The sequence below is a fragment of the Antennarius striatus genome, chromosome 15, assembly GCF_040054535.1.
Source record: "Antennarius striatus isolate MH-2024 chromosome 15, ASM4005453v1, whole genome shotgun sequence".
Classification (NCBI taxonomy): domain Eukaryota; kingdom Metazoa; phylum Chordata; class Actinopteri; order Lophiiformes; family Antennariidae; genus Antennarius; species Antennarius striatus.
Window position 1 is genome coordinate 20,503,952 of NC_090790.1, and position 24,639 is coordinate 20,528,590.

General features: G+C 51.1%; 2 protein-coding genes across 4 annotated transcripts; one reads left to right on the forward strand and one right to left on the reverse strand.

Annotated features, from left to right (window-relative positions):
* Positions 1-16,280: 16,280 nt before the first annotated feature.
* Positions 16,281-19,561, forward strand: hwa (huluwa). 3 transcript variants are annotated; one of them, XM_068335215.1, is made up of 3 exons: positions 16,281-17,314; positions 17,652-17,877; positions 19,082-19,561. In XM_068335215.1, the coding sequence occupies exons 1-3, from the start codon at positions 16,808-16,810 to the stop codon at positions 19,216-19,218; spliced, it is 870 nt and encodes a 289-aa protein (XP_068191316.1). In that variant the 5' UTR covers positions 16,281-16,807; the 3' UTR covers positions 19,219-19,561. The 3 variants fall into 3 exon arrangements, with proteins under 3 accessions (XP_068191316.1, XP_068191317.1, XP_068191315.1); XM_068335216.1 differs by lacking the exon at positions 19,082-19,561 and adding an exon at positions 18,214-18,369; XM_068335214.1 differs by having other exon boundaries at positions 16,303-17,314; positions 19,055-19,561.
* A 799-nt stretch (positions 19,562-20,360) lies between these two features.
* Positions 20,361-24,282, reverse strand: atp5fa1 (ATP synthase F1 subunit alpha). The gene is made up of 11 exons (XM_068334545.1): positions 24,160-24,282; positions 22,954-23,029; positions 22,686-22,855; positions 22,303-22,476; positions 21,980-22,146; positions 21,566-21,866; positions 21,270-21,494; positions 21,090-21,197; positions 20,868-21,012; positions 20,640-20,790; positions 20,361-20,565 (listed from the first exon to the last, which is right to left on the reverse strand). The coding sequence occupies exons 1-11, from the start codon at positions 24,217-24,219 to the stop codon at positions 20,487-20,489; spliced, it is 1,656 nt and encodes a 551-aa protein (XP_068190646.1). The 5' UTR covers positions 24,220-24,282; the 3' UTR covers positions 20,361-20,486.
* Positions 24,283-24,639: the final 357 nt, after the last annotated feature.

Below are 24,639 nucleotides of genomic sequence, written 5' to 3' on the forward strand. Positions count from 1 at the left end.
TCTCTGCTTCCCACTAGTGGACACAAGTGGTAAGACGTGGTCTGCTCTATGCTGCCACCAGCGGCCAGCAGTGGTAGCACATGGTCTGCTCTCTACTGCCATCCGGCGGAAAGCAGTGGTAACACATGGTCTGCTCTCTGCTTCCTACTAGTGGACAGAAGTGGTAAGACGTGGTTTGCTCTATACTGCCACTCAGCGGCCTGCAGTGGTAACACATGGTCTCTGCTCTCTACATTCCCCTAGTGGACAGCACTGGTAAGACGTGGTCTGCTCTATACTGCCACTCAGCGGCCTGCAGTGGTAACACATGGTCTGCTCTCTGCTTCCCATTAGTGGACAGAAGTGGTAAGACGTGGTCTGCTCTATGCTGCCACCAGCGGCCATTAGTTGTAGCACATGGTCTGCTCTCTACTGCCATCAAGAGGAGAATAGTGGTAACACATGGTCTGCTCTCTGCTTCCCACTAGTGGACAGCACTGGTAAGACGTGGTCTGCTCTATACTGCCATCAGGTGGAGAATAGTGGTAACACATGGTCTCTGCTCTCTGCATTCCCCTAGTGGACAGCACTGGTAAGACGTGGTCTGCTCTATACTGCCACCAGCGGCCATTAGTTGTAGCGCATGGTCTGCTCTCTACTGCCATCCAGTGGAGAACAGTGGTAGCACATGGTCTGCTCTCTACTTCCATCAAGTGGAGAATAGTGGTAACACAAGGTCTGCTCTCTGCTTCCCACTAGTGGACAGAAGTGGTAAGACGTGGTCTGCTCTATACTGCCACTCAGCGGCCTGCAGTGGTAACACATGGTCTGCTCTCTGCTTCCCAGTAGTGGACACAAGTGGTAAGACGTGGTCTGCTCTATACGGCCACTCAGCGGCCAGCAGTGGTAACACAAGGTCTGCTCTCTGCTTCCCACTAGTGGACAGCACTGGTAAGACGTGGTTCGCTCTATACTGCCACTCAGCGGCCTGCAGTGGTAACACATGGTCTGCTCTCTACTGCCATCGAGTGGAGAACAGTGGTAACACATTGTCTGCTCTCTGCTTCCCACTAGTGGACACAAGTGGTAAGACGTGGTCTGCTCTATGCTGCCACCAGCGGCCATTAGTTGTAGCACATGGTCTGCTCTCTACTGCCATCAAGAGGAGAAAAGTGGTAACACATGGTCTGCTCTCTACTGCCATCAAGAGGAGAATAGTGGTAGCACATGGTCTGCTCTCTGCTTCCCACTAGTGTACACAAGTGGTAAGACGTGGTCTGCTCTATGCTGCCATCTGGCGGAAAACAGTGGTAACACAAGGTCTGCTCTCTACTGCCATAAAGAGGAGAATAGTGGTAACACATGGTCTCTGCTCTCTGCATTCCCCTAGTGGACAGCACTGGTAAGACGTGGTCTGCTCTATACTGCCACTCAGCGGCCTGCAGTGGTAACACATGGTCTGCTCTCTGCTTCCCACTAGTGGACAGCACTGGTAAGACGTGGTCTGCTCTATGCTGCCACTCAGCGGCCTGCAGTGGTAACACATGGTCTGCTCTCTGCTGCCATCCGGCGGAAAGCAGTGATCACACATGGTCTCTGCTCTCTACATTCCCCTAGTGGACAGCACTGGTAAGACGTGGTCTGCTCTATACTGCCACTCAGCGGCCAGCAGTGGTAGCACATGGTCTGCTCTCTACTGCCATCAAGAGGAGAATAGTGGTAACACATGGTCTGCTCTCTACTGCCATCAGCTGGAGAACAGTGGTAACACATGGTCTGCTCTCTTCTTCCCACTAGTGGACACAAGTGGTAAGACGTGGTCTGCTCTATGCTGCCACCAGCGGCCAGCAGTGGTAGCACATGGTCTGCTCTCTACTGCCATCCGGCGGAAAGCAGTGGTAACACATGGTCTGCTCTCTACTGCCATCAAGAGGAGAATAGTGGTAGCACATGGTCTGCTCTCTGCTTCCCACTAGTGTACACAAGTGGTAAGACGTGGTCTGCTCTATGCTGCCACTCATTGGCCAGCAGTGGTAACACATGGTCTGCTCTCTGCTTCCCACTAGTGGACAGCACTGGTAAGACGTGGTCTGCTCTATACTGCCACTCAGCGGCCTGCAGTGGTAACACATGGTCTCTGCTCTCTGCATTCCCCTAGTGGACAGCACTGGTAAGACGTGGTCTGCTCTATGCTGCCACCAGCGGCCAGCAGTGGTAGCACATGGTCTGCTCTCTACTGCCATCAAGAGGAGAATAGTGGTAACACATGGTCTGCTCTCTACTGCCATCAGCTGGAGAACAGTGGTAACACATGGTCTGCTCTCTTCTTCCCACTAGTGGACACAAGTGGTAAGACGTGGTCTGCTCTATGCTGCCACCAGCGGCCAGCAGTGGTAGCACATGGTCTGCTCTCTACTGCCATCCGGCGGAAAGCAGTGGTAACACATGGTCAGCTCTCTGCTTCCTACTAGTGGACAGAAGTGGGAAGACGTGGTCTGCTCTATACTGCCACTCAGCGGCCAGCAGTGGTAGCACATGGTCTGCTCTCTACTGCCATCAAGAGGAGAATAGTGGTAACACATGCTCTGCTCTCTACTGCCTTCAGGTGGAGAATAGTGGTAACACATGGTCTGCTCTCTGCTTCCTACTAGTGGACAGAAGTGGTAAGACGTGGTTTGCTCTATACTGCCACTCAGCGGCCAGCAGTGGTAGCACATGGTCTGCTCTCTACTGCCATCAAGAGGAGAATAGTGGTAACACATGGTCTCTGCTCTCTGCATTCCCCTAGTGGACAGAAGTGGTAAGACGTGGTCTGCTCTATGCTGCCACCAGCGGCCACCAGTGGTAGCACATGGTCTGCTCTCTGCTTCCCACTAGTGGACAGAAGTGGTAAGACGTGGTCTGCTCTCTACTGCCATCAGGTGGAGAATAGTGGTAACTTATGGTCTGCTCTCTACTGCCATCAGGTGGAGAATAGTGGTAACACATGGTCTCTGCTCTCTGCATTCCCCTAGTGGACAGCACTGGTAAGACGTGGTCTGCTCTATACTGCCACTCAGCGGCCAGCAGTGGTAGCACATGGTCTGCTCTCTACTGCCATCAAGAGGAGAATAGTGGTAACACATGGTCTGCTCTCTACTGCCATCAGGTGGAGAATAGTGGTAACACATGGTCTGCTCTCTGCTTCCTACTAGTGGACAGAAGTGGTAAGACGTGGTTTGCTCTATACTGCCACTCAGCGGCCTGCAGTGGTAACACATGGTCTGCTCTCTGCTTCCCACTAGTGGACAGCACTGGTAAGACGTGGTTTGCTCTATACTGCCACTCAGCGGCCTGCAGTGGTAACACATGGTCTCTGCTCTCTGCATTCCCCTAGTGGACAGCACTGGTAAGACGTGGTCTGCTCTATGCTGCCACCAGCGGCCAGCAGTGGTAGCACATGGTCTGCTCTCTGCTTCCCACTAGTGGACAGAAGTGGTAAGACGTGGTCTGCTCTATGCTGCCACCAGCGGCCCATAGTTGTAGCACATGGTCTGCTCTCTACTGCCATCAAGAGGAGAATAGTGGTAACACATGGTCTGCTCTCTACTGCCACTCAGCGGCCTGCAGTGGTAACACATGGTCTCTGCTCTCTGCATTCCCCTAGTGGACAGCACTGGTAAGACGTGGTCTGCTCTATGCTGCCACCAGCGGCCAGCAGTGGTAGCACATGGTCTGCTCTCTACTGCCATCAAGAGGAGAATAGTGGTAACACATGGTCTGCTCTCTACTGCCATCCGGCGGAAAGCAGTGGTAACACATGGTCTGCTCTCTGCTTCCTACTAGTGGACAGAAGTGGTAAGACGTGGTCTGCTCTATACTGCCACTCAGCGGCCAGCAGTGGTAGCACATGGTCTGCTCTCTACTGCCATCAAGAGGAGAATAGTGGTAACACATGGTCTCTGCTCTCTGCATTCCCCTAGTGGACAGAAGTGGTAAGACGTGGTCTGCTCTATGCTGCCACCAGCGGCCAGCAGTGGTAGCACATGGTCTGCTCTCTACTGCCATCAAGAGGAGAATAGTGGTAACACATGGTCTGCTCTCTGCTTCCCACTAGTGGACAGAAGTGGTAAGACGTGGTCTGCTCTCTACTGCCATCAGGTGGAGAATAGTGGTAACACATGGTCTCTGCTCTCTGCATTCCCCTAGTGGACAGAAGTGGTAAGACGTGGTTTGCTCTATACTGCCACTCAGCGGCCTGCAGTGGTAACACATGGTCTGCTCTCTACTGCCATCAAGAGGAGAATAGTGGTAACACATGGTCTGCTCTCTACTGCCATCAGGTGGAGAATAGTGGTAACACATGGTCTCTGCTCTCTGCATTCCCCTAGTGGACAGCACTGGTAAGACGTGGTCTGCTCTATGCTGCCACCAGCGGCCATTACTTGTAGCACATGGTCCGCTCTCTACTGCCATACAGTGGAGAACAGAGGTAACACATGGTCTGCTCTCTGCTTCCCACTAGTGGACAGAAGTGGTAAGACGTGGTCTGCTCTATACTGCCACTCAGCGGCCAGCAGTGGTAGCACATGGTCTGCTCTCTACTGCCATCAAGAGGAGAATAGTGGTAACACATGGTCTGCTCTCTACTGCCATCAGGTGGAGAATAGTGGTAACACATGGTCTCTGCTCTCTGCATTCCCCTAGTGGACAGCACTGGTAAGACGTGGTCTGCTCTATACTGCCACCAGCGGCCATTAGTTGTAGCACATGGTCTGCTCTCTACTGCCATCCAGTGGAGAACAGTGGTAACACATGGTCTGCTCTCTGCTTCCCAGTAGTGGACACAAGTGGTAAGACGTGGTCTGCTCTATACTGCCACCAGCGGCCAGCAGTGGTAGCACATGGTCTGCTCTCTACTTCCATCAAGTGGAGAACAGTGGTAACACATGGTCTGCTCTCTGCTTCCTACTAGTGGACAGAAGTGGTAAGACGTGGTTTGCTCTATACTGCCACTCAGCGGCCTGCAGTGGTAACACATGGTCTGCTCTCTGCTTCCCACTAGTGGACAGCACTGGTAAGACGTGGTTTGCTCTATACTGCCACTCAGCGGCCTGCAGTGGTAACACATGGTCTCTGCTCTCTGCATTCCCCTAGTGGACAGCACTGGTAAGACGTGGTCTGCTCTATGCTGCCACCAGCGGCCAGCAGTGGTAGCACATGGTCTGCTCTCTACTGCCATCGAGTGGAGAACAGTGGTAACACATTGTCTGCTCTCTGCTTCCCACTAGTGGACACAAGTGGTAAGACGTGGTCTGCTCTATGCTGCCACCAGCGGCCAGCAGTGGTAGCACATGGTCTGCTCTCTGCTTCCCACTAGTGGACAGAAGTGGTAAGACGTGGTCTGCTCTATGCTGCCACCAGCGGCCATTAGTTGTAGCACATGGTCTGCTCTCTACTGCCATCAAGAGGAGAATAGTGGTAACACATGGTCTGCTCTCTACTGCCACTCAGCGGCCTGCAGTGGTAACACATGGTCTCTGCTCTCTGCATTCCCCTAGTGGACAGCACTGGTAAGACGTGGTCTGCTCTATGCTGCCACCAGCGGCCAGCAGTGGTAGCACATGGTCTGCTCTCTACTGCCATCAGCTGGAGAACAGTGGTAACACATGGTCTGCTCTCTGCTTCCCACTAGTGGACACAAGTGGTAAGACGTGGTCTGCTCTATGCTGCCACCAGTGGCCAGCAGTGGTAGCACATGGTCTGCTCTCTACTGCCATCCAGTGGAGAACAGTGGTAACACATTGTCTGCCCTCTGCTTCCCACTAGTGGACACAAGTGGTAAGACGTGGTCTGCTCTCTACTGCCATCAAGAGGAGAATAGTGGTAACACAAGGTCTGCTCTCTGCTTCCTACTAGTGGACAGAAGTGGTAAGACCTGGTCTGCTCTATACTGCCACTCAGCGGCCAGCAGTGGTAGCACATGGTCTGCTCTCTACTGCCATCAAGAGGAGAATAGTGGTAACACATGGTCTGCTCTCTACTGCCATCCGGCGGAAAGCAGTGGTAACACATGGTCTGCTCTCTGCTTCCCACTAGTGGACAGCACTGGTAAGACGTGGTTTGCTCTATACTGCCACTCAGCGGCCTGCAGTGGTAACACATGGTCTCTGCTCTCTGCATTCCCCTAGTGGACAGCACTGGTAAGACGTGGTCTGCTCTATACTGCCACCAGCGGCCATTAGTTGTAGCACATGGTCTGCTCTCTACTTCCATCAAGTGGAGAATAGTGGTAACACAAGGTCTGCTCTCTGCTTCCTACTAGTGGACACAAGTGGTAAGACGTGGTCTGCTCTATACGGCCACTCAGCGGCCAGCAGTGGTAGCACATGGTCTGCTCTCTACTTCCATCAAGTGGAGAATAGTGGTAACACAAGGTCTGCTCTCTGCTTCCCACTAGTGGACACAAGTGGTAAGACGTGGTCTGCTCTCTACTGCCATCAAGAGGAGAATAGTGGTAACACAAGGTCTGCTCTCTGCTTCCTATTAGTGGACAGAAGTGGTAAGACGTGGTCTGCTCTATACTGCCACTCAGCGGCCAGCAGTGGTAGCACATGGTCTGCTCTCTGCTTCCTACTAGTGGACAGAAGTGGTAAGACGTGGTCTGCTCTATACTGCCACTCAGCGGCCAGCAGTGGTAGCACATGGTCTGCTCTCTACTGCCATCAAGAGGAGAATAGTGGTAACACATGGTCTGCTCTCTACTCCCATCAGGTGGAGAATAGTGGTAACACATGGTCTCTGCTCTCTGCATTCCCCTAGTGGACAGCACTGGTAAGACGTGGTCTGCTCTATACTGCCACTCAGCGGCCTGCAGTGGTAACACATGGTCTGCTCTCTGCTTCCTATTAGTGGACAGAAGTGGTAAGACGTGGTCTGCTCTATGCTGCCACCAGCGGCCATTAGTTGTTGCACATGGTCTGCTCTCTACTGCCATCAAGAGGAGAATAGTGGTAACACATGGTCTGCTCTCTGCTTCCCACTAGTGGACAGAAGTGGTAAGACGTGGTCTGCTCTCTACTGCCATCAGGTGGAGAATAGTGGTAACACATGGTCTCTGCTCTCTGCATTCCCCTAGTGGACAGCACTGGTAAGACGTGGTCTGCTCTATACTGCCACCAGCGGCCATTAGTTGTAACACAAGGTCTGCTCTCTGCTTCCTACTAGTGGACAGAAGTGGTAACACATGGTCTGCTCTCTACTGCCATCCGGCGGAAAGCAGTGGTAACACATGGTCTGTTCTCTGCTTCCTACTAGTGGACAGCACTGGTAAGACGTGGTCTGCTCTATACTGCCACTCAGCGGCCTGCAGTGGTAACACATGGTCTCTGCTCTCTGCATTCCCCTAGTGGACAGCACTGGTACGACGTGGCCAGCAGTGGTAGCACATGGTCTGCTCTCTACTGCCATCAAGAGGAGAATAGTGGTAACACATGGTCTGCTCTCTACTGCCATCAGGTGGAGAATAGTGGTAACACATGGTCTCTGCTCTCTGCATTCCCCTAGTGGACAGCATTGGTAAGACGTGGTCTGCTCTATGCTGCCACCAGCGGCCAGCAGTGGTAGCACATGGTCTGCTCTCTACTGCCATCCAGTGGAGAACAGTGGTAACACATGGTCTGCTCTCTGCTTCCCACTAGTGGACACAAGTGGTAAGACGTGGTCTGCTCTATGCTGCCACCAGCGGCCAGCAGTGGTAGCACATGGTCTGCTCTCTACTGCCATCAAGTGGAGAATAGTGGTAACACATGGTCTGCTCTCTACTGCCATCAGGTGGAGAATAGTGGTAACACATGGTCTCTGCTCTCTGCATTCCCCTAGTGGACAGCACTGGTAAGACGTGGTCTGCTCTATACTGCCACTCAGCGGCCTGCAGTGGTAACACATGGTCTGCTCTCTGCTTCCTATTAGTGGACAGAAGTGGTAAGACGTGGTCTGCTCTATGCTGCCACCAGCGGCCATTAGTTGTAGCACATGGTCTGCTCTCTACTGCCATACAGTGGAGAACAGTGGTAACACATGGTGTGCTCTCTGCTTCCCACTAGTGGACAGAAGTGGTAAGACGTGGTCTGCTCTATACTGCCACTCAGCGGCCAGCAGTGGTAGCACATGGTCTGCTCTCTGCTTCCCACTAGTGGACAGCACTGGTAAGACGTGGTCTGCTCTATGCTGCCACTCAGCGGCCTGCAGTGGTAACACATGGTCTGCTCTCTGCTGCCATCCGGCGGAAAGCAGTGGTCACACATGGTCTCTGCTCTCTACATTCCCCTAGTGGACAGCACTGGTAAGACGTGGTCTGCTCTATACTGCCACTCAGCGGCCAGCAGTGGTAGCACATGGTCTGCTCTCTACTGCCATCAAGAGGAGAATAGTGGTAACACATGGTCTGCTCTCTACTGCCATCAGCTGGAGAACAGTGGTAACACATGGTCTGCTCTCTTCTTCCCACTAGTGGACACAAGTGGTAAGACGTGGTCTGCTCTATGCTGCCACCAGCGGCCAGCAGTGGTAGCACATGGTCTGCTCTCTACTGCCATCCGGCGGAAAGCAGTGGTAACACATGGTCTGCTCTCTACTGCCATCAAGAGGAGAATAGTGGTAGCACATGGTCTGCTCTCTGCTTCCCACTAGTGTACACAAGTGGTAAGACGTGGTCTGCTCTATGCTGCCACTCATTGGCCAGCAGTGGTAACACATGGTCTGCTCTCTGCTTCCCACTAGTGGACAGCACTGGTAAGACGTGGTCTGCTCTATACTGCCACTCAGCGGCCTGCAGTGGTAACACATGGTCTCTGCTCTCTGCATTCCCCTAGTGGACAGCACTGGTAAGACGTGGTCTGCTCTATGCTGCCACCAGCGGCCAGCAGTGGTAGCACATGGTCTGCTCTCTACTGCCATCAAGAGGAGAATAGTGGTAACACATGGTCTGCTCTCTACTGCCATCAGCTGGAGAACAGTGGTAACACATGGTCTGCTCTCTTCTTCCCACTAGTGGACACAAGTGGTAAGACGTGGTCTGCTCTATGCTGCCACCAGCGGCCAGCAGTGGTAGCACATGGTCTGCTCTCTACTGCCATCCGGCGGAAAGCAGTGGTAACACATGGTCAGCTCTCTGCTTCCTACTAGTGGACAGAAGTGGGAAGACGTGGTCTGCTCTATACTGCCACTCAGCGGCCAGCAGTGGTAGCACATGGTCTGCTCTCTACTGCCATCAAGAGGAGAATAGTGGTAACACATGCTCTGCTCTCTACTGCCTTCAGGTGGAGAATAGTGGTAACACATGGTCTGCTCTCTGCTTCCTACTAGTGGACAGAAGTGGTAAGACGTGGTTTGCTCTATACTGCCACTCAGCGGCCAGCAGTGGTAGCACATGGTCTGCTCTCTACTGCCATCAAGAGGAGAATAGTGGTAACACATGGTCTCTGCTCTCTGCATTCCCCTAGTGGACAGAAGTGGTAAGACGTGGTCTGCTCTATGCTGCCACCAGCGGCCACCAGTGGTAGCACATGGTCTGCTCTCTGCTTCCCACTAGTGGACAGAAGTGGTAAGACGTGGTCTGCTCTCTACTGCCATCAGGTGGAGAATAGTGGTAACACATGGTCTGCTCTCTACTGCCATCAGGTGGAGAATAGTGGTAACACATGGTCTCTGCTCTCTGCATTCCCCTAGTGGACAGCACTGGTAAGACGTGGTCTGCTCTATACTGCCACTCAGCGGCCTTCAGTGGTAACACATGGTCTGCTCTCTGCTTCCTATTAGTGGACAGAAGTGGTAAGACGTGGTCTGCTCTATGCTGCCACCAGCGGCCATTAGTTGTAGCACATGGTCCGCTCTCTACTGCCGTACAGTGGAGAACAGTGGTAACACATGGTCTGCTCTCTGCTTCCCACTAGTGGACACAAGTGGTAAGACGTGGTCTGCTCTATACTGCCACTCAGCGGCCAGCAGTGGTAGCACATGGTCTGCTCTCTACTGCCATCAAGAGGAGAATAGTGGTAACACATGGTCTGCTCTCTACTGCCATCAGGTGGAGAATAGTGGTAACACATGGTCTGCTCTCTGCTTCCTACTAGTGGACAGAAGTGGTAAGACGTGGTTTGCTCTATACTGCCACTCAGCGGCCTGCAGTGGTAACACATGGTCTGCTCTCTGCTTCCCACTAGTGGACAGCACTGGTAAGACGTGGTTTGCTCTATACTGCCACTCAGCGGCCTGCAGTGGTAACACATGGTCTCTGCTCTCTGCATTCCCCTAGTGGACAGCACTGGTAAGACGTGGTCTGCTCTATGCTGCCACCAGCGGCCAGCAGTGGTAGCACATGGTCTGCTCTCTGCTTCCCACTAGTGGACAGAAGTGGTAAGACGTGGTCTGCTCTATGCTGCCACCAGCGGCCATTAGTTGTAGCACATGGTCTGCTCTCTACTGCCATCAAGAGGAGAATAGTGGTAACACATGGTCTGCTCTCTACTGCCACTCAGCGGCCTGCAGTGGTAACACATGGTCTCTGCTCTCTGCATTCCCCTAGTGGACAGCACTGGTAAGACGTGGTCTGCTCTATGCTGCCACCAGCGGCCAGCAGTGGTAGCACATGGTCTGCTCTCTACTGCCATCAAGAGGAGAATAGTGGTAGCACATGGTCTGCTCTCTACTGCCATCAAGAGGAGAATAGTGGTAACACATGGTCTGCTCTCTGCTTCCTACTAGTGGACAGAAGTGGTAAGACGTGGTCTGCTCTATACTGCCACTCAGCGGCCAGCAGTGGTAGCACATGGTCTGCTCTCTACTGCCATCAAGAGGAGAATAGTGGTAACACATGGTCTCTGCTCTCTGCATTCCCCTAGTGGACAGAAGTGGTAAGACGTGGTCTGCTCTATGCTGCCACCAGCGGCCAGCAGTGGTAGCACATGGTCTGCTCTCTGCTTCCCACTAGTGGACAGAAGTGGTAAGACGTGGTCTGCTCTCTACTGCCATCAGGTGGAGAATAGTGGTAACACATGGTCTCTGCTCTCTGCATTCCCCTAGTGGACAGAAGTGGTAAGACGTGGTTTGCTCTATACTGCCACTCAGCGGCCTGCAGTGGTAACACATGGTCTGCTCTCTACTGCCATCAAGAGGAGAATAGTGGTAACACATGGTCTGCTCTCTACTGCCATCAGGTGGAGAATAGTGGTAACACATGGTCTCTGCTCTCTGCATTCCCCTAGTGGACAGCACTGGTAAGACGTGGTCTGCTCTATGCTGCCACCAGCGGCCATTAGTTGTAGCACATGGTCCGCTCTCTACTGCCATACAGTGGAGAACAGAGGTAACACATGGTCTGCTCTCTGCTTCCCACTAGTGGACAGAAGTGGTAAGACGTGGTCTGCTCTATACTGCCACTCAGCGGCCAGCAGTGGTAGCACATGGTCTGCTCTCTACTGCCATCAAGAGGAGAATAGTGGTAACACATGGTCTGCTCTCTACTGCCATCAGGTGGAGAATAGTGGTAACACATGGTCTCTGCTCTCTGCATTCCCCTAGTGGACAGCACTGGTAAGACGTGGTCTGCTCTATACTGCCACCAGCGGCCATTAGTTGTAGCACATGGTCTGCTCTCTACTGCCATCCAGTGGAGAACAGTGGTAACACATGGTCTGCTCTCTGCTTCCCAGTAGTGGACACAAGTGGTAAGACGTGGTCTGCTCTATACTGCCACCAGCGGCCAGCAGTGGTAGCACATGGTCTGCTCTCTACTTCCATCAAGTGGAGAACAGTGGTAACACATGGTCTGCTCTCTGCTTCCTACTAGTGGACAGAAGTGGTAAGACGTGGTTTGCTCTATACTGCCACTCAGCGGCCTGCAGTGGTAACACATGGTCTCTGCTCTCTGCATTCCCCTAGTGGACAGCACTGGTAAGACGTGGTCTGCTCTATGCTGCCACCAGCGGCCAGCAGTGGTAGCACATGGTCTGCTCTCTACTGCCATCGAGTGGAGAACAGTGGTAACACATTGTCTGCTCTCTGCTTCCCACTAGTGGACACAAGTGGTAAGACGTGGTCTGCTCTATGCTGCCACCAGCGGCCAGCAGTGGTAGCACATGGTCTGCTCTCTGCTTCCCACTAGTGGACAGAAGTGGTAAGACGTGGTCTGCTCTATGCTGCCACCAGCGGCCATTAGTTGTAGCACATGGTCTGCTCTCTACTGCCATCAAGAGGAGAATAGTGGTAACACATGGTCTGCTCTCTACTGCCACTCAGCGGCCTGCAGTGGTAACACATGGTCTCTGCTCTCTGCATTCCCCTAGTGGACAGCACTGGTAAGACGTGGTCTGCTCTATGCTGCCACCAGCGGCCAGCAGTGGTAGCACATGGTCTGCTCTCTACTGCCATCAGCTGGAGAACAGTGGTAACACATGGTCTGCTCTCTGCTTCCCACTAGTGGACACAAGTGGTAAGACGTGGTCTGCTCTATGCTGCCACCAGTGGCCAGCAGTGGTAGCACATGGTCTGCTCTCTACTGCCATCAAGAGGAGAATAGTGGTAACACAAGGTCTGCTCTCTGCTTCCTACTAGTGGACAGAAGTGGTAAGACCTGGTCTGCTCTATACTGCCACTCAGCGGCCAGCAGTGGTAGCACATGGTCTGCTCTCTACTGCCATCAAGAGGAGAATAGTGGTAACACATGGTCTGCTCTCTACTGCCATCCGGCGGAAAGCAGTGGTAACACATGGTCTGCTCTCTGCTTCCCACTAGTGGACAGCACTGGTAAGACGTGGTCTGCTCTATACTGCCACCAGCGGCCATTAGTTGTAGCACATGGTCTGCTCTCTACTTCCATCAAGTGGAGAATAGTGGTAACACAAGGTCTGCTCTCTGCTTCCTACTAGTGGACACAAGTGGTAAGACGTGGTCTGCTCTATACGGCCACTCAGCGGCCAGCAGTGGTAGCACATGGTCTGCTCTCTACTTCCATCAAGTGGAGAATAGTGGTAACACAAGGTCTGCTCTCTGCTTCCCACTAGTGGACACAAGTGGTAAGACGTGGTCTGCTCTCTACTGCCATCAAGAGGAGAATAGTGGTAACACAAGGTCTGCTCTCTGCTTCCTATTAGTGGACAGAAGTGGTAAGACGTGGTCTGCTCTATACTGCCACTCAGCGGCCAGCAGTGGTAGCACATGGTCTGCTCTCTGCTTCCTACTAGTGGACAGAAGTGGTAAGACGTGGTCTGCTCTATACTGCCACTCAGCGGCCAGCAGTGGTAGCACATGGTCTGCTCTCTACTGCCATCAAGAGGAGAATAGTGGTAACACATGGTCTGCTCTCTACTCCCATCAGGTGGAGAATAGTGGTAACACATGGTCTCTGCTCTCTGCATTCCCCTAGTGGACAGCACTGGTAAGACGTGGTCTGCTCTATTCTGCCACTCAGCGGCCTGCAGTGGTAACACATGGTCTGCTCTCTGCTTCCTATTAGTGGACAGAAGTGGTAAGACGTGGTCTGCTCTATGCTGCCACCAGCGGCCATTAGTTGTTGCACATGGTCTGCTCTCTACTGCCATCAAGAGGAGAATAGTGGTAACACATGGTCTGCTCTCTGCTTCCCACTAGTGGACAGAAGTGGTAAGACGTGGTCTGCTCTCTACTGCCATCAGGTGGAGAATAGTGGTAACACATGGTCTCTGCTCTCTGCATTCCCCTAGTGGACAGCACTGGTAAGACGTGGTCTGCTCTATACTGCCACCAGCGGCCATTAGTTGTAACACAAGGTCTGCTCTCTGCTTCCTACTAGTGGACAGAAGTGGTAACACATGGTCTGCTCTCTACTGCCATCCGGCGGAAAGCAGTGGTAACACATGGTCTGTTCTCTGCTTCCTACTAGTGGACAGCACTGGTAAGACGTGGTTTGCTCTATACTGCCACTCAGCGGCCTGCAGTGGTAACACATGGTCTCTGCTCTCTGCATTCCCCTAGTGGACAGCACTGGTACGACGTGGCCAGCAGTGGTAGCACATGGTCTGCTCTCTACTGCCATCAAGAGGAGAATAGTGGTAACACATGGTCTGCTCTCTACTGCCATCAGGTGGAGAATAGTGGTAACACATGGTCTCTGCTCTCTGCATTCCCCTAGTGGACAGCATTGGTAAGACGTGGTCTGCTCTATGCTGCCACCAGCGGCCAGCAGTGGTAGCACATGGTCTGCTCTCTACTGCCATCCAGTGGAGAACAGTGGTAACACATGGTCTGCTCTCTGCTTCCCACTAGTGGACACAAGTGGTAAGACGTGGTCTGCTCTATGCTGCCACCAGCGGCCAGCAGTGGTAGCACATGGTCTGCTCTCTACTGCCATCAAGTGGAGAATAGTGGTAACACATGGTCTGCTCTCTACTGCCATCAGGTGGAGAATAGTGGTAACACATGGTCTCTGCTCTCTGCATTCCCCTAGTGGACAGCACTGGTAAGACGTGGTCTGCTCTATACTGCCACTCAGCGGCCTGCAGTGGTAACACATGGTCTGCTCTCTGCTTCCTATTAGTGGACAGAAGTGGTAAGACGTGGTCTGCTCTATGCTGCCACCAGCGGCCATTAGTTGTAGCACATGGTCTGCTCTCTACTGCCATACAGTGGAGAACAGTGGTAACACATGGTGTGCTCTCTGCTTCCCACTAGTGGACAGAAGTGGTAAGACGTGGTCTGCTCTATACTGCCACTCAGCGGCCAGCAGTGGTAGCACATGGTCTGCTCTCTACTGCCATCAAGAGGAGAATAGTGGTAACACATGGTCTGCTCTCTGCTTCCCACTAGTGGACAGAAGTGGTAAGACGTGGTCTGCTCTCTACTGCCATCAGGTGGAGAATAGTGGTAACACAAGGTCTGCTCTCTGCTTCCTACTAGTGGACAGAAGTGGTAACACATGGTCTCTGCTCTCTGCATTCCCCTAGTGGACAGCACTGGTAAGACGTGGTCTGCTCTATACTGCCACTCAGCGGCCAGCAGTGGTAGCACATGGTCTGCTCTCTACTTCCATCAAGTGGAGAATAGTGGTAACACAAGGTCTGCTCTCTGCTTCCTACTAGTGGACAGAAGTGGTAACACATGGTCTGCTCTCTACTGCCATCCGGCGGAACGCAGTGGTAACACATGGTCTGCTCTCTGCTTCCCACTAGTGGACAGCACTGGTAAGACGTGGTTTGCTCTATACTGCCACTCAGCGGCCTGCAGTGGTAACACATGGTCTCTGCTCTCTGCATTCCCCTAGTGGACAGCACTGGTAAGACGTGGTCTGCTCTATGCTGCCACCAGCGGCCAGCAGTGGTAGCACATGGTCTGCTCTCTACTGCCATCAAGAGGAGAATAGTGGTAACACAAGGTCTGCTCTCTGCTTCTCACTAGTGGACAGCACTGGTAAGACGTGGTCTGCTCTATGCTGCCACTCAGCGGCCTGCAGTGGTAACACATGGTCTGCTCTCTACTGCCATCAAGTGGACAATAGTGGTAACACAAGGTCTGCTCTCTGCTTCCTACTAGTGGACAGAACAGTGGTAACACATGGTCTGCTCTTTACTGCCGTCCAGTGGAGAATAGTGGTAACACATGGTCTGCTCTCTGCTACCCACTATCGGACAGCACTGGTAAGACGTGGTCTGCTCTCTGCCTCCATCTAGTGCAGTGGTCCCCAAATTTAAGTTTGAAAAGTGACGTCTGTGTTGAATGACCCGCTGACTAATTCATGCGTCTGTCCCTCTTGACGGGTCTCGGTCACGTGACAGGTCATCAACACACACAATGAAGGCCCATAAACGCACCAGAGTTCTGGATTAAAGTCCAGCCAGATTATCCTGAGATCGCCCTAAAAGGATGGAAAACCCTGCTTCCATTCCAACCTCCTGTCTTTGTGAAGCGATTTTCTGCTGTGACCGAAAACCAAACCAAACTGGAGTATAGCAGACCTATGGAACACACTTCAGGGGTCATTGTCTCCGTTAACCCTAGACCAGCGGTCCCCATCCACTAATTCTCATTATTGTTATTACTATTATTTGATTGACTTGTTCACCTTTCTATTGGAAATGATCAATAGTTCTCCTGCGTTGAATGCACTGATTGTAAGTCGCGAAATTTCAAAATAAACCTCATCAGTGCCGTCACTTGAATCGAGTTTTTAATGTAATTATTTCTTATAATTATTACTTATAATTATTTCATTTACAGAGACGAAACAGAGATGTTGATTATCAATTTATGAAAAAAAGTTTGTTTATTGTTTGTTGATGTCTACATTTTACAGAAAACCACTGATGATTTATTATTAGACTACAGCTGTCCTGGCGTCATTAACGATTATCGAGCAAATGAAGACCGGTCCGTGAAAAAATTGTCTTAAATGGAAACGGTCCGTGGCGCAAAAAAGGTTGAAGACCGCTGTTCTAGTGGACAGCAGTGGTAACACATGGTCTGTTCTCTGCTGCCACCCAGTGGACAGCAGTGGTAACACATGGTCTGTTCTCTGCTGCCACCCAGTGGACAGCAGTGGTAACATGTGGTCTGCTCTCTGCTACCACACAGTGGACAGTGGTGGTAACTTGGAGATATCTGCGTTAATAGTTCACACCCGTTCACTTGGAATTTCGTGGCGTGTGGTCCAGCTTTGCCCCCGGGGTAACAGTCTGCGGGAAGTCGGGGGTGAGTTCCGTTACCCGGAGCAGCACGGTGGCGCTCTGCCGTCTGGTAGGACCTCTGCGGGGCACCGGGCGGGTCCCGTTGATTGGAGCACCGGAGCAGCTGCGCGTTCAGGGACGACGTGAATCCAGGAATGTCTCACCTGAGCCGGGGCTCGTTACCGGACGCGGCTGACGGTCACCCGGTGACCAGCCTGACCCTGGTCGTCCTGCTGCTCGTCCCCTGCGTGATGGTCCTGCTGCTGCTCCACTGCCTCTTCCTGGGGTACCAACTGGTGCTCCTGTCCCGGAAGAACCGGCACCGGCACCGGGGCGACCCGGAGGCGGTGCTCCTCCGGTCCGTCCTGCAGCGGGTCCGACGCGGGTCCGACGTGGCGTTCCCGCCCCCGCGGGACGAACGGGCGACCTACGCGTCTCTGTCGGAGCCGGTGCCGGCTCACCCCGTCACGTCCTCCAGGGCTTCGTCCAGGGAGGGGGCCGGGCTGGACCACCGTTTCCGGCTCCTCAGGCCGGACGGGGCGACCCGCTCGGGGTCCCTCCGGGCCCCCAGTACCATCCGGGCCATCTCCACCGCGGCCGACTCCGACTCCCCCGCGCACAGCGGACCCAGAGTGAACCCGGTTCCGCCCAACTCCCCAGCGGTGAGTCTGAGTGGGGGTGGGGGGTGGGGGGGTTTATTTTAAAGCGTTATTCCAACATCATGAAGACGAATTAAAAGTCAGTAAAAAGTCAGAACCGGATCAGATCGGTTCAGGACCAGCAGCTCATGTTTCCTCTGACTTCATCAGACGGGGTTATGACGTTTTGTGACGTAATATGTGAACGATCACAACCAGGAAGTTTAAGACAAAGTGGGCGTGTTTGTGTTCTGCATGTTATTTGTTCGTCATGTCATTTTGGCCGTTTTGTTGAGCATTTTTATAAATAAAGTTTTTTTAAGCAGTTAGCTCATTCCTCTTCCTCCTCCTCTTCCTCCAGTCGGGACACACAAACCCTCCAAACTCCTGTTCGCAGCGGGGGGGGGGTCACATCTGTCGGGGCAGCACGTTCGAGGCGACCGATGAGATCAGCCCCGGTGTTCCGGTGCGCGTCTTTGACACAGTTGCCATGGAGACGGAGTACACCACCCCTCCATCGGGGGGGTCACAACTGAACACGTCAGCAGTGGGTCCCGGACTGGACAGCGACTTTGGAGCGAGTGCAGGTGAGCGTCGCATGTTAGTCATTAGTACTCTAAATACTACAGTAATGTCATTAAATACTATAGTAAATACTACAGTAATGTCATTACTACTGTAAATACTAAAGTAATGTCATTACTACTGTAAATACTATAGTAATGTCATTACTAATGTAAATACTATAGTAATGTCATTACTAATGTAAATACTATAGTAATGTCATTACTACTGTAAATACTATAGTAATGTCATTACTAATGTAAATACTATAGTAATGTCATTACTACTGTAAATACTATAGTAATGTCATTACTAATGTAAATACTAAAGTATGTCATTACTACTATTAATGCTTCCAGCAGAAACCTGAGCCGGACGACATTGGTTCCTACATCATTTAGTTCCTACTGGAGGACAACATTGGTTCCTACATCATTTAGTTCCTACAGGACAACATTGGTTCCTACATCATTTAGTTCCTACAGGAGGACAACATTGGTTCCTACATCATTTAGTTCCTACAGGAGGACAACATTGGTTCCTACATCATTTAGTTCCTACAGGAGGACAACATTGGTTCCTACATCATTTAGTTCCTACAGGAGGACAACATTGGTTCCTACATCATTTAGTTCCTACAGGAGGACAACATTGGTTCCTACATCATTTAGTTCCTACAGGAGGACAACATTGGTTCCTACATCATTTAGTTCCTACAGGAGGACAACATTGGTTCCTACATCATTTAGTTCCTACAGGAGGACAACATTGGTTCCTACATCATTTAGTTCCTACACGAGGACAACATTGGTTCCTACATCATTTAGTTCCTACAGGAGGACAACATTGGTTCCTACATCATTTAGTTCCTACAGGAGGACAACATTGGTTCCTACATCATTTAGTTCCTACAGGAGGACAACATTGGTTCCTACATCATTTAGTTCCTACAGGAGGACAACATTGGTTCCTACATCATTTAGTTCCTACAGGAGGACGACCCCGTTAATAATGAATAAATGTGAACTAACAGCAGGTGGTGACAGTTTTCTAACAGTTGGTCTATCGTCTACATCGCTGCTCTAACTTGAACCTGCTCCATGTTGGTAAATCCTGCATCCACTCAGAAATCAGGTTGTGTGGTTTGGTTTTGCACGAGTCCAGCTGTGACTGTAAATATTAAAGTGGGCGTCGTTTCAGGTGTGTCTCTGCGGATTCTGTCTGCAGACAGCGACGGGCTGTCCAGTGGAGTTCTGGCGTCGGCGCTGGAGTGGGATTATTACGACCCGTGCTACGTGAGGCAGAACAACGTGCCCAAACACCAACACAGACCTGCAGTGAACACCAAGCAGTACTGGGTCTGACCGGCTCTGACTGAGCAGTGCTTTTAATGTGTCTCTTTATTACAGTATTTATTTCATATAAATGTTTTATGTATTTAATGGTGATCACTGACCGTCACTGACCTCACGTCTCTTTATTACAGTATTTCATGTTTTATGTATTTAAGTGCTCACGGACAGTCACTGACCTCACACCTTGTTCATCTGACCGCTCCACCACTGAAATAGTTCACTTTAAAATGTCAAATCAGCACATTTTCACCTTCCCATTCAGATGGAGTTACTGGTTTGTGTTAACGCCGTTCAACATTCACCTTCACACCTGTTGTTTTAAGTGTTTTCATCCACTCTGAATAAAGATTTGATTCCGTTCAGTGATCGTCTGTGAAGGTTCTCTTTCATCCAGGTCAGTTACCCACGGTTACCCACAGCCGTGACATCAGACCCACTGGACTTGAAGACGTACCTCTCATCCAACAGGCTCCTTCAGTTCTGGTTCTGGTTGGTGTCTCCTCAGCTTTGGACCTCTGTGAGTCACCGGAAGTCATCGTTGAGTCTTCCTCCAGACATGTTGTACTGTTTCTGGCCACTAGAGGGCATTCACTCTTTCACTACTGTATACTGTAGATCACATGTCAAACTCAAGGTCCAGCGGCCAAATGTGGCCCTCTACATCATTTATGTGGCCCGCAAGAGCATAAAGGGTCAGTGTCTTAAAATATGTCAAAACTACATTTCCCACAATGCAGTAGTTCAGCCCATTTTAACTGACTAAACGTGAACAAAGTTAATGTCCTAACTTGTGTCTGATGTTATTTTTCTTTATTGATAGTTTGATCCTTGATTGATGGAGTTCTGTGGGTTTAATAACCTGATGAATTAAAAGGATTTATGTTAGAACAGAGAAACAAACATGTTTAAACTAATATTTGTAAGTTGAATAAGTAGTAAAATTAAGTTATTTAACATTAAGGAGTAGTTACGTTAATTTTATATTAAATTTAGTTACATTTATTAGTTTCATCTGGCCCTTTGAGGTGAGCCGTTATGCCAATGTGGCCCTCAGTGAAAATGAGTTTGACTTCCTGCACACTGGGAGATGAAGCAGTTCCATGATTCCTTGTGTGAAAACGCCACCAACCAAATGAAAGGCAAACAAGTGAACGAGTTGGAATACTTTATTCTCTTCAGATATCTGTACATTAAAGATCAAGCGCCACTTGAATTTCATATTCATAGAAAGTAACACACACGACGCAAACATGACGAGCAGCTCAAGAAGCGTCGCGTCACTCGAAGCTGGAGAGGAAATTGAGCACAACCTGCTTGAGTTTGGCGTCTGAAGCCTCGGAGATTTTACCGTCCGCCCTGGAATCAGAAGAAACGTGACGTGAACACACATGACTGGTCACGCATCGCCGCGCCGGGGACCTGGGACTTACTTGATGGCTGCCAGCAGGTCTTGTTGCTGGCTCAGGATGTGCTGCAGGAAAGCCTTCTCGAACTTGGTGATCTTGCTGGGCTCCATCTTGTCCAGGTGTCCCCTCACGCCGGCGTAGATGACCGTCACCTGTTCCTCGATGGCCATGGGAGCTGAAAGACGACGGCGTGGAGCCCGTGAGGAGCTGAAGGCACCGCGTTCGGAGAGGTGTGACGTCATGGATACTCACAGTACTGTCCCTGTTTGAGGAGCTCCGTCAGTCGAACGCCGCGGTTCAGCAGCTGCTGGGTGGCCGCGTCCAAGTCAGAACCAAACTGAGCGAAGGCGGCCACCTCGCGGTACTGGGCCAGCTCCAGCTTCATGGTTCCAGCCACCTGAGGGGCAGGAAGCAGCGAGTCAGCATCGGATACCCGCTGCGATGAAGGAGGAGGCGGGGCGGCGAGCGGCTCACCTGCTTCATGGCTCTGGTCTGGGCGGCCGATCCGACCCGTGACACCGACAGGCCCACGTTGATGGCCGGACGGATGCCTTTGTAGAACAGCTCCGTCTCCAGGAAGATCTGCGTGAGAGAAGACGCTCAGTGCGCGGGTCTGGGTGGGAACGGGGCCCCAAACTGCGCCCCCCATCTTACCTGTCCATCCGTGATGGAGATGACGTTGGTGGGGATGTAGGCAGACACGTCTCCGGCCTGTGTCTCGATGACGGGGAGGGCTGTGAGGGAGCCGCCGCCGAAGTTGTCGTTCATCTTGGCGGCTCTCTCCAGCAGACGGGAGTGCAGGTAGAAGACGTCTCCCGGGTAGGCCTCACGGCCGGGGGGGCGCCGGAGCAGCAGGGACATCTGGCGGTAGGCCACGGCCTGACCAGAGGGAACACCGCTTCAGTCCACCTGACCTGACCCCCATCTCCCCCCAACAACCAATCAGATACCTGCTTGGACAGATCGTCGTAGATGATCAGCGCGTGCTTGCCGTTGTCCCTGAAGTACTCCCCCATGGAGCAGCCGGAGTAGGGCGCCAGGTACTGCAGCGGGGCGGCGTCGGAGGCGGTGGCGGACACCACGATGGTGTACTTCATGGCGTCGGCGTCCGTCAGCCTCTTGACCAGCTGGGCTACCGTGGACCTCTTCTGGCCGATGGCCACGTAGATGCAGTACAGCTTCTTCTTCTCGTCGGTGCCTTCGTTGAAGCGCTTCTGGTTGATGATCGTGTCGATGGCGATGGCGGTTTTGCTGTAACACAGATGGTGAGGTGAGCAGCGTGGATACGACAAACTCCTCTGAAGTTCTAGGGACCAAAACCGCCTGAACAGGAGACTGAACGCATCGGCTTCCCGGCCTCCTACCCGGTCTGCCGGTCTCCGATGATGAGCTCACGCTGCCCGCGGCCGATGGGGACCAGGCTGTCCACGGCTTTGATGCCCGTCTGCATCGGCTCCCTCACAGAGATGCGGGGGATGATGCCGGGGGCCTTCAGGCCCACACGCCTGCGGGTGCTGGAGCCGAGGGGCCCCTGTGAAGGACGCAGCAAAACAAAAACATCACTGTAAAACCCAAGGGTAAGGTTTCCTGAAATACTGAAAACGATTTAAACTTGTGATGAATGTAATTTGTCCATAGCTACACATCCCAGTATGGCCAGTATTCTTTCATCACAACCAGCGTTTACCTTTCCATCAATGGCGTTACCCAGAGCATCAACCACACGGCCCAGGAGCTCTTCGCCGACCGGCACGTCCACAATGGCGCCGGTTCTCTTGACGATGTCGCCCTCCTTAATTAGCTTGTCGTTTCCGAACACCACAACTCCAACGTTGTCGGGCTCCAAGTTCAGAGACATGCCCTGGAGAAACGAGATCATTTAAACTGTTTCAGATCTGCTGGATTCATTAATTCATAGGCGACGTGTAAATATCTGTCCAATCAGAGGAGCCCTAGAAACACAGGCCAGGTAGGCTTTACTGGAGATGGTTGATGAAGGACGAAATAGATAATGAGTGATTCGATCCTAATTTGTAGTACATCTTGAGGTTTTTATGACATCAGCCTTACCTTCAGCCCGGAGGAGAACTCCACCATCTCCTCGGCCTGGACGTTCCTCAGACCATACACTCTGGCGATCCCGTCCCCGATGGACAGCACACGCCCGGTCTCCTCCAAGTCTGCACTGGTGTCAGCACCCAGGATCTTCTCCTCCAGAATGGACGACACCTCGGCTGTGCCTGTAATCCCATAAAATATTAATTCATCTGATTGTTTGCTCTCACTGACACAGTTAATTCATGAGGAAGAAAACCACTAAAGGTTTCCTGAAACTGACCTGTTTTCTGCAGCGACGGACGGGCAATGTGCAGATTCCTGACCCCCACACATGCGGCAGCAACATTTTTGGAAACCTTTCAAAAATGGGGATGGTTGAAGAAGTCAGATTTATTCAGACTGAATGAGCTTTAGTGCAAACATCAGGCAGCAACATGCCTCTACCGTCAATGTGGGTCAAGTTAGACATGGTGGTGGAATATCTCTCATCCATGTCTTGAGTATTTTTATTATAATTACATCGCACTTCAAAGCGGTGATGTATTGTAATTGTCAGTGTTCGTTAGTTAGTCCACCAAACATCTTCACAGTCATTGCAGATAAAAAGGATGAAAATGAGATAATGAAATTTGACCTTGACCTAGGTTTCTCAAGATCAACTTTTGTACATTCTCGAACCATTTAAGATTGAAAGATTTACAATTTACCTTCAATGTAAATTGTAAATAGTGTTTTTTTTAAAGACATATTCTTTATATTTTTATTCCTTATTGCTTCCTTCAACCTTTTAATGCAGCCGACACCGTGTCAAATTCCTCGTGTAGTAAACTTTACTGTACCTGGCAATAAACTATTTTCTGATTCTGACTTTGAGAAGGCCAGTGTGAGACCATAGATCCAAGCTAATGCTTTGATCAATGACAGCAGGTCAGAGCACTAGCATTGATCTTTGACCTATGCAAGTAGGTCAGGGTAAAATTTTGAATTCAGGGGCGTCGCAGGATGTTGCAGTCTGACTGCCTTGGTTCTGGCTAATACTGTAATTTGTTTTGGGTTTTTTTAATACTGTGAAAATAACCCCATTTCCAGTGACAGCTTTTTGAAATGTCATGCAAACATAATCAGATAATTCTCTAATGTAGATTTGTAACAGAAGTTACTGAGGGATCTGTCGTGTTATTCAGCACAAGACTGACAGTTTCCCTGGGCTAACGCTTTGACCGTGAAAGATAGCTAAATAAAACCAAAGTACATTCATTTCCGTCCGGTCATTTAAACACAAACACCATAGGTCAAGTTAGTTTTCACGTATAAACATGCTAAATATGCGAACTGTTTGTTAGCTAACTGGAGTGAAGGGCCCGGCGTCCTCCGCCACAAAGGTCTGAGCATGCGCAGTACCTCCTCCGGCTTTTATCAGGATTAACGGCACACTTTTGAACACGGTCGACATTAATCGGAAGAAGAACAATTAAAAGTTTCTTACAAATCCAGCCCGCCGAGGCAGGGAGCGGGCGAGAGCCGCAGCGACGCGTACCGACAGCATGTTGGTGTCCTCCCGGATGAATCCTGCTCCGCAGCTCAGAGAGAAGGATGGCGGACACGGAAGCGATCAGCAGAAAGGTCATCGTGACCCGGAAGTACTTCAAAAAAAATACTTTTACTTTATTTTTAAAAAATACGCAAACATACAAATACTGTAAAGAGAAATGTATTATAATAAGCAGAAATGAAAATTAATTATTAGTATAATTTTCTCTCCGATCTCTGTGTGGGTTTGGATTTTGACAAGGATTTGATCATTCCAGATTAGCTGGATTGAATTACCATACTATGATTAACGATATAAAATTTTTGACTGACGTCTACACAAGCCTTTTCATTTTTCTGTTTTTTACTTACTATGCTTATGAAACACATAATACTGATTGCATCTGCCGGATTGGAGTGTGAAAGACTCTCCAAC